The 14,733-nt window shown below is 45.6% G+C and overlaps 1 protein-coding gene and 1 long non-coding RNA gene across 14 annotated transcripts in view; one reads left to right on the top strand and one right to left on the bottom strand.

The window, feature by feature from the left end:
- The window catches only part of MFHAS1 (multifunctional ROCO family signaling regulator 1), a 72,631-nt gene extending 61,169 nt beyond the window's left edge, over positions 1–11,462 (top strand). The window contains exons 3-4 of one of the 5 annotated variants that reach the window (XR_012502435.1): positions 4,326–4,436; positions 8,759–11,462. Coding sequence is in view for 3 of the 5 variants with exons in the window: in XM_074353426.1 (XP_074209527.1) it covers positions 454–508 (55 nt within the window). In the remaining 2 variants the exon portion in view is untranslated. Of the gene's footprint in view, positions 1–453; positions 3,096–4,325; positions 4,438–5,935; positions 7,119–8,758 lie in introns of those variants that run through there. The other 4 variants (XR_012502436.1, XM_010953232.3, XM_074353427.1 and 1 more) reach the window with 4 other exon arrangements.
- Positions 1–14,733, bottom strand: part of LOC105067639 (uncharacterized) — a 116,770-nt gene that overhangs the window by 57,586 nt on the left and 44,451 nt on the right. The window lies entirely within an intron of this gene.

Here is a 14,733-nt window from a genome sequence, read left to right as displayed (position 1 = left end):
TACACACGTGAACTCACTTTTGCATACAATGTTAGCCTAGTATTAAACTCAAACTGAGATAATAAACAGGTAAAACTCATCTGTATGGGGTTTTTTTGTTTTGATTTTTATTATTGGTAGTGCTAAGAACTGAACAGGCCACTTTTAAACTGAGATGAAATACCTTTTTGGGAGCAAATCTTGAAAAGTAGCAGTCCCAGGTCTCCCTGGAGATCTCGTTACCTGGGTGAGATCAGCAAGGTGGCTTATACTGCAAAGTATGCATTGCAGGAAACTTCCATTTTTCTTCCTAGTTGACCACAAATATTTTTTTTTTCATATCTAAGCTTTTTATAGGGAGGTTGGGAAGTTCACATTTGAGAATGGTGACCTGTCATCACATCTTGAGAAACTTGCTATCAGGCTGCATTCCTGTGAGCTGTGTGTGATAAAGCTCATGCCTTCGCCCCTCAGGTGTCAGCTTTCCTGCCTTTGGCATGCTCTCTGCAGAGGCTTTCTCATTCATTAGCAGCTGCTCCTTTTCTCCAAACCGGGTGACTCATTAGACAGAGCAACTCTAATCCATCTTTGCTGGAAAATATCACTGAACACCCGAGGGAACCTCTTCTCTAATGCTCTTCTATTCAGAATGCTTTTTAAGGTAACATGCACATAGTATAATTCATCGCTAATAATGACCCTCTGACATTGTGAAACCTGGAAGTGCTTCTGAGGATTACATAGTAACTTCATATGAACCAGAACATTCCCTTGTGCTGAACGTACCAGCCAGCAGGAATTTTACCAGTTCTTTGACTTGGTGTACACTAGTCCTTTTCTTTCAGATGTGTGTAAGGTTAGGAAAAAGGGATATTATAGAAACAGTAGGATCTGGAATGGAGGGAAACAGTTGATCCATACGCTTTCCACGGGTGTAGATTTTCCTGAGCCAGGAGAGACTGTAACCTCTTGTTTTGCTGTAGCCACTTGGCATTTAATAGGCGGGATAGATAGAAATAGGAATCAGAATATCCACTTGCACAAGAAACCGCGGTGGCGCCAAGCCAGCGTTTATCGGTGTCTTCTCACGGGCTTCTTGTACTGCCAGAGAGAGACATTTATCCCAACCTGCAGAAGTGCTGTCAGCGCCTCTCCCCCAGTTTATCACACCTAAAATGAACAAGCAGCTTTCAAGTCTTGGGTAATTGGAGCCACATGGCCTGAGACATCTAGATTCTGGAGGGAACACGTTTAGGGACTGAACTACTTTTGACCTAGCTCTGTGAATAGTTTTATTTTGAAATGGATAAAAAAAAAAAAAAAGGTCTCACACAATGGGTGGCAGGTGTAGAGGGTAAGTCTCAATTCTAAATGAAGGAATATCCTTGAGAACAAAGTGAAAACAGGCCCAGCGCAGCCCAGTGGAAGCTCAAATTTACAAGCGACTGGCAATGCATTGGAAGTAGGGGATTCGGGTACCAAAGAGGAAAGCGGCCCCAGGAGGTGGTCATTAGGTCAATATAGCTTTGGTCTGAGCCTGAGAGTTCGACTTGGGGTCTCAGCTGGCAGTAGAAATGGGGAGACTGGAGCTATTGCCCTGGCTTTGCGACTCCAGCCCCTGTTGACTTAGGCAAGTCACTGGAAAGTGGCCTTTTACTTCTCTCTCTTCCCCTAAAATGCAGGTCGATGGTCAAGATCAGACTTTCTTGACCAGGCATGTATATCAGAATTTCCAGGGCCAGGGACTAGTCTTTAAGAAAAGAGGAGTGACTCAGATGATTGTCATGTATGTACCGGACATGCTGCTCTCTCAGATCCCTCCGTGGCCCCAGGGGTGGCCTCCCTGGCCAGTGGGCCTCATCTTTGGCTACAGAGCCTCTCTCTAGTCAGTAACCAGTTGTCAGCACTAAGGCAACATTAATCCATGCTGCGCCAATTGACCCAATCCCTTCCACCCCAGTGTCACCCTTACAGCTGGACATGTAATTTGTTGGCCAACTCAGGAAAGGATTGAGGGTGACAAGGACGAGAGCTATTAATAATTATACCAGGATGACTGGTATCATCTGGAACCATCCCAGGCAAACCAGAATCATCATCCTACTCTTACGTCATTGATCTAGATCGTACAGTGGTTTTTAAACAGGCATTTCACGCTCTGCTTTGACCAGTTTACTCCTTTCCTTTTTAGGTCAAATCAGAGACTTGTCATTAATGGCCTGCCTTTGACCACATATAAAATAATGATGCTACTATGCACTTTATAAAGAGAAACCATTGATGACTTACTTGATTGGATCTTTCTTATAAATTCCAAGTTTTTCTATTTCTCATTTTTAAAAATTTAAAAAATTTTAAATACCCTACGGAGAGTGACAGAATAAAAGAGTAGGTAGCAATTTTTTAAAAAAAGAGCAAACCTGACTTACGCTCATAGTCTCCTTGATTGATAGTGAGATCTCTACCAGCATTCCATCGGGAAGAGGTTACATGAACTGAATGAAATGCCCGTCCTTCTGCACCTCACCCTCCGGGGAGAAAACTAGCATTTGAGTGGCTTCTTGGCCCCTTTGCTGATTATTGGATAGAAATATGAGTCATTTCCAGGTTTTGGCAATCCTGGGCTGATTTTCAAGGATATTTGCTTTTGAGAGGAGATGAAAACTCATCTAGAAGCAGATTTGCTGGGTTGCTCTGAAATTCTGAACTCCTTATGGATATGGATTGTCTGATACATTTTTTAAACCTTTATTGGGGTGTTACCTTTATCCCATAAAGCTTGCCCATCCAGTGACGATTCACATATTTACAGAGTTGTGTAACCGTCTCCACAATCTCATTTTAGAAATTTCATTTCCATCATTCCAGAGAGAAGTTCCGTGCCCATCTGCAGTCACTTGTGCCTAATAGAACACCTAGTTCCATGCAGTCAGTACATATTTTTAGTGCTCCTTTCAGGAATGCTTTTGTTGCCTGGTGTGTTGGTATTAAATAGATTTGTGAGTTTTAAAGAAATTCGTATAAACACTAGTTATTCGTGCCTGGCCCAGTTCAGTCTAAAGTTAAAAGGACGCTGACCCTTGGACATTTGGGGTCAGAAAGGACAAAAATACACTTTCAGTGGGGAAAGGAAGGAGAAAGTAGAAGGATAAATTTTTTTACATTTATTTAAAAATTTTTATTTGTGAGTTCTTGATTCCATCCTGTTGCTCTTGGATTGAGACACTTAAAATTCCAGTTTGGAAGGGAAGTGTGAACTTTGGGCAAATGTCAGCTTGCTGTTTGCCTTTCATTTTTAGATACCTTATAAAATATTTCTCTTATTTCTGAAGAGATTTATTTCCCTCCTTTACTAATTAAAGCATATTGTCTGAGAAACTGCCGCTTAACTCAACTTACCTACTGATTTTCATTTTAAAGACAGAATTCAGCAGGTTAGCAAATGCAAATGTTTTACCTTAAAACATACTGAAATGCAACCCACAGCCTTCCATGTGGTTTCTTAATGGACCGGTCCTGAACATGCAGGAAAGGGGAATGTGTCATTTTTATTTCCTGATGAGTGCCACTTCTCTCGTAGTGCTACCCTGTCTGTCCGTGGAGAGGTGGAACTGAAGGAGCAAGCTCATTCTGATCTGGGCAGATCATTTGTTACAGAATTAGAAAAAATGGGCTGGTTCGAAAATTGTTGGGCAAAGCTTTCTCCTTTCTGGAAAGTACTACTGCTAATAAAAGACAAGGCTGACACTGCATTTCAAAACTGCTCTTTAAACCTGGATTATTGCATATATACTGTAGTTTCCCAATTCAAGCCAACAGCTCAGTAAGGTTCCAATTTCTTACTGTTTATAAGTATTCTCAAAAGCATAGTGATTACTTTGCACAGGAATTTTGGCAGTTACTTTGTTATGACATAAGGATATTCAAGACCAGTTCAAATAAGCCTTTTGTAAAAAGTAGGATGAAGATTTGGTAGCCTTTATCTCACCAAATAAATATGCGAAGTATGTTTAACTGCACTAAGATCAGTTAGTCTGGACTTGATAAAAAAGTTTTTTAAAAGGAATGGATGAATTTGGCTTAATCACAATGGAGACTTAAGTGATCTCAGAATTTTAAAACATGAAGCGTGGGGATGGGATGATATTTCAGAAGGAAAGGAGGCTTGAATGTGGAGGTTGCCTGTCGGGGGTATCATTGATTTGCATTGATTTGTTTTGTTCTTTGTAAGAGTAAGACAGTTCATTGCCTTGCTACTTTCACAGGCTGGGACAAACAGTGGTTCTTTGATAATTTAGTCTCCCATCAGCCACATTGACACTGGAATTTGTTCCCTCTCTGCTTAGGTATCTCCATACTTTCTTGGACAATTAAGTGGAAAAGATAGTGCTTCTTTCCCTTATGCCATCATTTTTACTGTACCCACTCTGTGACTTTAGGAGCACCAATTTTTAAGGGTAAGTCTCTGGGAAGCAGAGAGGGTTTCTTAAATAGGTAAGGGCTTTACAAGGACTTGGAGAGTTTAGGGGAAAAAACGGGGAGGATGGGTTTGGGATGAAGAGACTCCATAGAGCAGGGCATTTTAAGATGACAGATCTTTTACTTATGCAGAATCAAGATATATTTGGGAATTAAGAGTAAAGAAACTGCTTGACTCTTTTGCCTGATTTGCTGTACTGCATGTATTAGTAACCTTTGATCCTTTTTGGAAAAAATAAGCGATTTAAAAAATTTTAATGTTAGGCAAGAATCTATCAGGAAAAGCTCAAGTTGATTAACACAGCAAATAGCTTTTTAAAAGCAGTGTTTATTTTCTCAAGGCAGTTTGATGGGCTCTGGGGTCAGCATCCTGAGTTTGAATCCTGTGATTTGTTAGTGCTGTGACAGGTGCAGGTTTCAGAAGCACTGTGTCACGGGGTTTTTCTGTGTGCATTTAGGGAGACCTCTGCAAGGAAAGCACTTAGCATTATTCCTTACACAGAGTAAGCAGCGCTCAATAAATTCAGGTGCTGTTATTTCTACTAGAAATATTAGTGCTGTACACTGTGGATGATATAAAGGTAATTTAAAAAATTTTAAATGCAAATATAGATGTTAGAGTAAAACCCACTCACTGACTCACCTAAGATTGTTTGGCTTCTTAATTGAGGTGCCTGCACAAGGCAGGTGAGTGTGTGTGCTCAGTAGGTAAGTGAGCACGTTGGCCCACCTTCCCCTCCACCACCATGACGGGGTCAAGGTGAGCTACACGGAGATCTGCTGACCAGGCTCCCTGCAGACTGAGTAAACCTCGGTCTCTGAGCCCACCTTCCTGGGAGAGAGGAGATGAGTGGGATCAGTCCTTTGGTCCTGTAGTGCCTGTGCCCCCGGTGCCAGGACAGACTCCTACAGTGCAGGAATGGAACTTACTACTAGAGACGTAGTAAGGCCAGCATGTCTGGAAATGACTGCTGTGCAAGAGCTACTTTATTAGGGCTTCTTAGAAGAGGGGCACGCCATGCCTTGGGGGTGCTGTGCGGTGGGGCACCTGGGCCAGTGAGGTGGCAGATGGAGAGGGCGGAACTGTGGGAGGAGCCTGGACTGTGGTTTCTGCGGGAAGGTACTGGCAAGGCAGGGTCGGGGGAGGTAGAAGATGGGCCAGTTTTGGAGCACTTCTGCGGGCTCTGGGGCATAGACAGTCACGGTTGTCTGGAGCCTGGATCTGGGGTGATTAGGGCAGGTGGACTGTAGCGTGAGAACCCGATAAAGGAGGTGGGTGGAGGTGTGGGCTTGGGACTCGTGGGTTTGTATTTGAGACACATGCTCACACTTGAGTGGTTTACGGTCTCTGGGAACTAACCGACTGATGCTGGGAGGGGCAGTCCCTCCAGGGTGGGCAAGGCCCCGGACGTCAAAGCATCAGAATACAGAAAATCCAAGACCTGCTTAATACAACATGGTATGGCTTCATTTTCAGCTTGACCTTCTAAATACCTTGAATGCTTTTGCTGGACGTAAGGAAGAGCAGGTTCCGTAACCTGAGAGGGTTCTGGCTCTGAGCACCCACGCTGACCTCTGCCTTCAGCTGCGGGCCTCTTCCCATCGCCCTCCGTGGCCCCTCCCTTGGATGTCCCGTGCACTGCGCAGGCGCACGTTACAGCCCTCGTCCCACAGAGCTCTTCATGGTCTGGGCCTCCTGTCCCCGGTGATGGCACAGCTTTGCACCAGCTGCCAAGTTAGGAGTCTGTCCACTCAATGCTTCCCTCTCGCTCTTCCACTGAGACCTGGTACCCCTCTTATCAGTGTGTCCTGAATGAGTGAATTTGGCCACTGAACTCTCTCTAGCCCACACTTTCCTGTCAGTGCATCTGTCCTGCCAAGATCCCAACTGGCCTCCTTCTCGCTAGTCTTTGTCCTTGAAACCAGTACGATCTTTCAGTGTCAGACGTTATCACTTCTTTCCGTATTTAAAAGCCTCGACTGGCTTCTTGGTGGTTATGGGCTTAAGTTCAAAATCCTGGGCACGACCCACAGGGCTTCCCAGTGAGACTGGACCCCACTTCTGACTTGTGACGCTCCCTTACTGTGGGAGGGCCAGCCTCATCTGACTTCTGGCTGCTCTCAGTCCACAGCTAGCTGCCACCCCTGCTCTCCTGCCTGATGAAGGCCCATCATCCCCGAGACCCGGGTCATGTGTCACCTCCTCTGAGAAGCTATCCTCAGTCCTGATGTAATCAGACACTCTTCCCTTCATGTCTTCTTCATGTGTCTCATATACCTCCGTTACAGTGATGATCTCACAGTAGCTTGGCTATTTTTTTGCCTGTAACTTTTTCATCACATCTTATTCCTCATTCCTTCCGTGGATCTTTGTGGAGTATTTGCTCTCTTAGCCATTGTGCCAAGGGTTGAGGGTACAGAAATAACAGATTCTTAAGAATCTACAAGCCTCCTTGGGGAGAAAGGGAATCAAAGGCAAAACCAGACAAACCTGTGAGTGTCTAATTCCTATTAAAATGTGATACCTGTGGCGACAGGTATATGGCACAGAGAAGAAAGAACTTTGGTGGGGAGGGGCACAGTTCACTTGTGGAGCGCATGCTTAGCATACACGAGGTCCTGAGATCAATCCCCAGCATCTCCACTTAAAAAAAAAGAAAGAAAGAAAGAAAGAAAGAACTTTACCAGAAGAATTGGGGAAAATTCCAGGAAGTAGCAGAGGGCGAGTTTACTAAGACAGAGAAGCAGTGAGAGGTGGGGAGGGTTGGTGATTGGATAGTTCTTCTCTTTCCCCAAGAGCCCGAATGAGAAAAAATGACATCAATGTGGAAAAACGTTCAAGCCGGTTTTCCTTTTTCTCCCTTGAACTCTGGACAATTCCCTGGGTGCCCGAGATTACGTACCCTTGTGGTTCTCAGTCTAAAGAGTGGCTTTGGGGAGCAGACAGCCAGACACAACTGTCTGTGTTTCCCAAGGTTTGTTAGATTCAGCAAGAAAAACATTTACACAGCACCTCTCCGCCATGAAGCCAGAGCCCGCACGGCCAGAGTTCACTGCTTGGTTGGGACGAGTGTTTTCACATTGCCGTCCTCTTCCCACTTAGAGTTATTATATTGTTACTAGACTGTGAGGCAGTTTTCAAACCTTTCTCTACTGGGAAGTTTACTACATTAATAGATCTTCAGTCTGCATGGCTGAGGGCCACAGAAATGCGACTCTCTCCCCAGGGCCCCAGCTATTCCAGCCTTGCTTTGAGCTGTCAAGCATACTTTGGAGTCAAATAACCCTCTTTAAAGGCCTGGCCCTGCGCTCACTGGTGTGTACCTTTGGAGAAACTATTTAACCTATTGGAACATTAGCTGCTTTCTTGGTGAATGCACAGCAAGGCGGAGCGCACCTACGGGGTGCTGTGGGTTAAGGATTTGGTGCAGCTCCCAGCGTGTAGTAAGTGCTTAGTAAAAGGAAGGTGCCTGTTCTGGGTGATGGTATTCGCATTATGCTCGGCTGACTCTTCTGTGGACTGAAGTGATTGATGTCTTAGGTAGACACTAAATTGCCAGTTTCCTTAAAAGCAAGCAGCCTTAAGAGAGATGTGGTGTGAAGGGTGGGGAAGTGGGTCACAAGCCCTTCATGTCTTTATTAAATGTTGCCAAACACTTTTAAAAACATCACATGTTGCATGTCGTTACAGAAAAGCTGAAGGACAGGGTGGGGGCATGTGACGTGTTTTCGTCTAACCATTTTGTCTGAGTTGAAGGCCACTTTTGTTTAGTTAGCTGAAGATACAGCAGTTTCATCATTTTATATTCACCCAACTCCATTTTATTTGACTGCCTTCTAAAGTAAAATGCTTTTTAGTCCAGATAGACACCCATTCTCAGTTGCTAGTGTATGTTCCTACTCGTTGACGATTAGTGTGTGTCTGTGTGTGTCCATGTGTGTTTCTTGAAAGGAAAACAGTGTTGTGTTTAGAGCTTGGGGCTCTTAATCAGAAATCTAGTTGCACTGTGGAATTACAACGGAATAGGCAGTTACAGCCTACTTAGTCTATTTCCCTCTTTATGCCTGAACTTCATGTCACAAACAGAAATGTTTGACGAGGTGTCTAGTAAAAAGCCTCCTTCCTTTGTAGGAATGTTAGTTGTCTGACGTTTACCATTGTATAAGAAGCTCTAGAAGTAGACATGAAAATCTCTGCCAAAAAGATTTATATGACCATATGCTGTTCTTATAATTGAAGAGTATCATCTCCTATTTTCCTTTGGTCATTTCTGTGCTTTCTTCTCACCTACCCATGTAGGAAGAATGCTGGTGAAAAGCACAGAAACCAGTGACTTTTATGGCTGTGGAATTTCCGTGGAGATTAGAGCCTCATCGGGACTCAAGCTGGACCATCTTTCGTGCCCGGCACACCCTGCGTCCTCCCGGGCATGTTCCAGGACCTTGCGTGCGTACGTGTGCAGGGTGCTTTCCGGGGAGGAGGCACACCTGGCTTGTAGGTGAGGCGGGGAGGGGAGGAGGGGAGGATGGGAGAGAATATGGAGCAAATATTTTACAACCTGAACCTCAGAACTGTGATCCTCCAAGGAGAGCGCTACTTGAAGAAAAGGAAAAAAAAAAGTCAAATGGCTTCTCAGGGATTTTGTTTTCCATGCACATATAAGCCATAGTTCCAGGAAAGGTGGCAGTATTTAGAGCACTCAGATTTCAGTTCTGTTAAATGTGAAAGAGGGATTGACTGACCATTCATTGCCGTTCCATAACTAGTGTAAAATATGTATATGTTTATCTTTATTTTTATAATATGCAAATACATTTAAATTTATACAGTTTGAAGCTTCTAGCGTTAGCTGACACTGGGTGCAATATTCTGACGAGAACTGTGCCAAGATGGGGCTTTCTTATTTTAGCCTAGGATCTTTTTGTTTATTCTTTATTCTTTAATCCTTTGCAGATTAAAAAAAAAAAAAGATATTTCTCTCTCTGCCCACGGATTAAGTGTTAGTTCATAGAGGTTGACACTATCGGTAAGTCATGCATTTCAGGTCCCCTCCCCTCCTTTTAAATAAAGGTCCCTGCCTGCAAACCGCTAGACAGGGCAATAGGGTTAGTCCTGTCCTTTGCCCACATATGACTAGTGCTGGGCAGAGTCCTCCTTCCTTCAGGCTTTGTGATGACTGAGTTGTCCCTGGCTGAGAGGCTGACAGGGGCCTGATGTTAGGATTCGTCAGGGGACGGGGACGAAGGGCTCCATGAATCCATGGAAAAGCGGAGTCTTGCAATAGCTTATGATAATCAGGAGTCTGTTGTGAAGTGTGTGAAGAGCTCTGCTAACAAGTCCTTTCCCCCCAGAACAGCCTGTGCAGTTTAGCAGGGCGCTCGAAACCGCCCCCCCCCCCCCCCCCGGGCTGCCCGGCCCTCAGCCCGGGGGCTGCCCGCCTGGGCGCACGGCTCCCGGTAGCCGGGCTGCTGCCGGGGCCTACTGAAAGCCTGGTTTAAAATCTCCACAAGGTGAAACTTAAAAAGCCAACCAACCAAACTGCTCCCTCTCCTACTTCTCATCCAGCCCAGACAGCCTCTGCTACAACAGTAACACATTCTTTTAAGAATGTGAAGGGTTCTGTTTACATCTGTCTGCCTCCTCCCGTGTTGACTGAAAATGTGTAAAACTGCTTCTCACTCGTGTGGAGCAAGAAAAGTGAGTCCGCTGGTATTATTCTTTGACTTCCTTTATCAAGTATTGACTCTTAGAATGGCGCAGTATGTGGAGTCTCCACATATTTTTTAAAAGAAATAACAAAGCGGCAAGTGGCCACAGTGGGGAAAACCATGAATTGATTTTTGTAGATTATTTTGTGCCCCAGGAGTGAACCTCGTTAACTCCAGAACCTCCAGGTAAACACGACTGGACTCTTACACTCCTAAAATCAAATGGGATCAGACTAGTTCTGTACTTTTTAATACTTGAAATCGAATACGACACCTTGAATTGGGATTTCATTTTCTTTTAAGCAGTCACGAGATTCACCTGGTTCATCCCTTTGTCACAGTTCTCCTGCGCGTGTGCATGTGCGCGTGGGGGTGTGTGTGTGTGTGTGTGAACTAAATGGTAACATTGAATTGCTTTGGGGGGCATAAAAGTTTTGATTGGCACTGGACGGTTCCTAAACTGTCAAATTAACTGGCTTTGACCAGTCTTTTGAAAAGACTGTTAAGTGTGTGACTTCAGGCTAACTCCCCAGGGGACCGTATTAATGGGGGGAAAAAAGCTCCTTTGGGTGACACATCCAGCAAAGTGTTTGCTATTATGAACATAGATGCCCACATTCTTAATATCTGCTATTTTCTGACAAGTGATGTTTTCTGCTGTCATCTGAACCCTAGAGAAGCAGTGTGAGAGGAAATCTTGGTGTCACATGTATTTTAGCAAGAAGGTCATCATGATAGAGGGTCATGTGACCACAAGCAGCTCCAGAAAAGCTTGAGAACTTGCCTCAGGAGGAGGGGATGGTGGGAGATAGAGAAACACTCTGCTCTGTAGGAACTGTCTTCATCCATGCAGGAAATTCCATGTTCTCTTTCAACACCTGGGAGGACTCAGCCAGGGAGGCTGACAGGCAATTCACTCAGCACAAGGGGAACCTTTTCCAACAAAGTCGTCCCCTGCCTCGCAAGCAGACGCCCTCCAAGTTTGTTATGGTTTCTATTCCTGCAATGTGTGGTATCAAAACCACTTCCTGGAATTGTAAAAATGCTGCCAGAATAAATGTTTTTCCCCCTTCCAAGAAAAAAAAACGACAGTGCTCGTATCTGACGCTTGTGCATTGGACTGAATGAATAAAAAGGAAAGGGTTTGGTGTAATTCCTGTAGGGTGTGTGTTCTTTTTCATGCCACAGTTTGTGAATTGTAATTGTGGTTTCCTATTTAATTGTCGTGACCGGGCAGAAATTAAAAAAAAAAATTCAAAAAGGTGTAATAAAAATACAAAGAAATGGTTAAACAATTATATTGCCAGAGTTTAGTTATTTCTGTCTGGTTTTTTGGTTTGTTTGTTTCAATTTTATCAGTTAAGGTATCACAGTATCGTATTTTTAGTTCAAAATATTTATTTAAGTTTTGAGCCATGAGAGGTGTACGTGGTGACAGCACTGTCTGGGGCTTGAGGCCCCAGGAAGAAAACCAGAGTCTCCGTTTCAAACTCTGCCTCTGTTTTCAGGCTGGAGATTCGACTCTTGAATATTTATTGTGTCTTAAATCAGAACCTTTTTTTCAGTGATCTGCGCGTGCCTGGCAGAGCTTAGGAACGCAAGGCGAGCCTGCCTTCCCCTCTCCCGGCCTCCCTGCCCCGGGCTGCGCTGCAGGCCCCAGGAGCCGCCCTCCGCTCCGCCCGCACCGCTCCGCCCGCACCGCGTGAGAGGCTTCCAGCTCCCGGGTTAGTTTCCCCCCATTCCTCCCGCGCCCTCTTTCCTTCCTTCCCGACTTTCATTCTTCCTTTCTTTCCTTCTCTCCTCTCCCTCCTTCTCTTTCTCTCCTTCGCTTGGTCATTCCCTTGCTCCTTCTGTCTCTCCTTATCTCTCCCTCCTCTCCTTCCTTCTCTTTCTCCTATCCTTCCTTCTATCCGTCTCTCTCTCTTTTCTCCGTCGCTTCTCACTCTCTCTCCTTTTCTTCCTTTTCCCTCTCCTTCTCTCTCCCTCCTTCATTCCCGCCTCTCCTCTCTCTCCTTCCCTCCTTCTCTCCATCTCTCCCTCCTGTCTCTCCATCTCTCCCTCCTGTCTCTCTTCCATCTCTCCCTCCTGTCCCTCTTCCATCTCTCCCACCATCTGTCTCTTTCTCCTTCTCTCCTTTCTCCTCTCCTTCCCTCCCTCTTTCTCTCTCTCCTTCTCTCCCTCCTCTCCATCCTTCACTCCCTCCTTCCTTCTCTCATTTTTTATCTCTTTCGGTCTCTCCCTCCTCCTTTCCTTCTCTCCCACCATCTCTCTATCCTTCTCTGTCCTTATCTCTCTCCTTTCTTTTGTCTCCTTCCATTCATCTCTCTCCTTTCCTTCTTCTCTCTACCTCGTCCTCTCTCCTCTCTCACCATCTCTCCCTCCCTCCATCTCTCTCATTTCTAATTCTCTCCTTCTCTCTCCTTCCATTCTTCTCCCTCTTCCTCTCTCACCACTGTCTCTTTCTCTCTGCCTCTCCTCTCTCCTTCACTTCTTTTATCTCCTCCTCTCCGTCTCTCCTTCCTTTTCTCTCTCCTCTCCCATCTGTCCTCCTCTTTTTCTCTTTCCACCTCTCCATCCTCCTCTCTCCTTTTCTCTCTCCTTCTCTACTTCTCTCTCTCCTCTCTCCTTTTCTCCTCTTCTTCCCTAACCTCCTTCTCTGTCTCCTCCTCCTCTCCTTTCCATCTCTCTCTTCTTCCCTCTGTCTCTCACTCCTTCTCCATCCATATCCTCTCCTCCCCTTCTTACTACCTCCTCTCCTCTTTATCTCTTTCTGGCTCTCCTTCTCTCTCTCCTTCCCTCCTCTATTTCTCTCTACTTCTGTCTCCTTCCTTCTTTCTGTCTCTCCCTCCCTCTCTCCATGTCTTTCTCCTTCTCCCTTTCCCTCATTCCCTATTCTCTCCATCTCCCTCCTCTCTCCTATTTCTCTCTCCTTCCCTTCTTCTACCTCCTCCTCTCCAGTCTTCTTTCCATCTCTCCCTCCTTTTCTCCCCTTCTCTGTCTCTCTCCTTCTCTCACTCTCTCCTCTCTCCCTTCATCTCTCCATCCTTTCTCCTCCTCTCTCCATCTCTCCCTCCTTCTCTTTCTCCTCTCTCCCTCCTTTTCTTTCTTCTCGCTGTTTCCGTCTCCTTTCCATCTCTCCCTCCTCTCCTCTCTTCCTCTGTCTCTTTCTCACCCTCCCTCTTTCTCTCCATCTCTCTCTCCTCTCCTTCCGTCCTTCTCTTCCTCTTTTCCATCTCTCCTTCCTTTTCTCTCATTCTCTCCGTCCTTCACTCCCTCCTCTCATTCTCTCTCCTTCCTTCTCATTTCTTTTCTTTGTCTCTTTCTCTCCCACCATCTCTGTCCTTCTCTTTGTCCTTATCTCTCTCTTCTCTCCTTCCATTCTTCTACCTCCTCCTCTCACATCTCTCCCTTCATCTCTCCTCTCCCTCCCTCCATCTCTCTCTCCTTTTCTCCTTCTCTCTCTCCTTTCTAATTCTCCTCCCCATCTCTCTCTTCATCTCTGTCCTCCTGTCTCTCCCCGCCTCTCCTCTCTCCTACCATCTCTCCCTCCTTCTCTCTCCACTCCGTCTCTTTCTCTCTCCTCCTCTCCATCTCTGTCCTTCTCTTTCTCTCCCTCCTTCTCTCTCTCCACCTCTTCTCTCTCTCCTCTCTTTCCACCTCTCCCTCCTTCTTTTTCTCCTTTTCTCCTCTTCTCCCCTGCCTCCTTCTCTCTTCTGTCTCTCACTCCTTCTCTCCGTCCTTATCCTCTCCTTCCCTTCTTTCTACCTCCTCTCCTCTTCGTCTCTCTTTCTGGCTCTCCACTGTCCTTCTCTCATTCTCTCCCTCCTTCCTTTCCTCTCTCCTCTCCATCTCTCTCTCTGTCCTCTTTCTTTCCTTCATTTCCTATTCGTTCTCTCTCCTCCTCTCCCTCCCTCTTTCCATCTCTCTCCCTCCTTCCCTTCTATCTCTTCCTCTCTCTCCTTCTCCTTTCTTTCTCTCCTCTCTAGTCTTTCCACCTCTCCCTCCTTTTCTCCTCTTCTCGCTGTTTCCGTCTCCTTCTCTCCTTTTCCCACCTTTCCCTCCTCCTTTTCCTGTCTCTCCTTCCTTTTCTCTCTCTTCCTCTTTCTCTCCCCTTCTTGCTGTTTCTCTTTATCTCCTTCTCTCTATCCCTCTTCTTCTGTCTCTCCTTCCCTCCCCTCCCCTCCATCTCTCTGTCCTCTCTCTCCCGCCTTGTCTCTTTCTCTCTCTCCTCTCTTCTTTCTCTCTCCTTCTCTCTCACCACCTTGCTATCCTTCTCTTTGTCCTTATTTCTCTCCTTTCTCCTCTCTCCCTCCTTTTCTATCTTTCTCTCCTGTCTCCTTCTCTCCCACCATCTATCCCTCTTTCTCTCCTTCCCTCTGTCCTTCTCTTTCTCTCCCTCCTATCTTTCTCCTTCCCTTTTCTCTCCTTCCTTTCTCCTCTCTCTCCTCTACTTCTCTCCCTCCTTTTCACCTGTGTCTCTCCTCTCCCTCCTTCTCTCTGTCCTTTCCTCTCTCCATCTCTATCTGTCCTTCTCTTCCTGTTTCTCTCCTCCTCTCTCCCTCCTCT

Source organism: Camelus bactrianus, chromosome 26 (assembly GCF_048773025.1).
Source record: "Camelus bactrianus isolate YW-2024 breed Bactrian camel chromosome 26, ASM4877302v1, whole genome shotgun sequence".
NCBI classification, from domain to species: domain Eukaryota; kingdom Metazoa; phylum Chordata; class Mammalia; order Artiodactyla; family Camelidae; genus Camelus; species Camelus bactrianus.
This window is presented reverse-complemented; position numbering and strand designations above follow the sequence as displayed.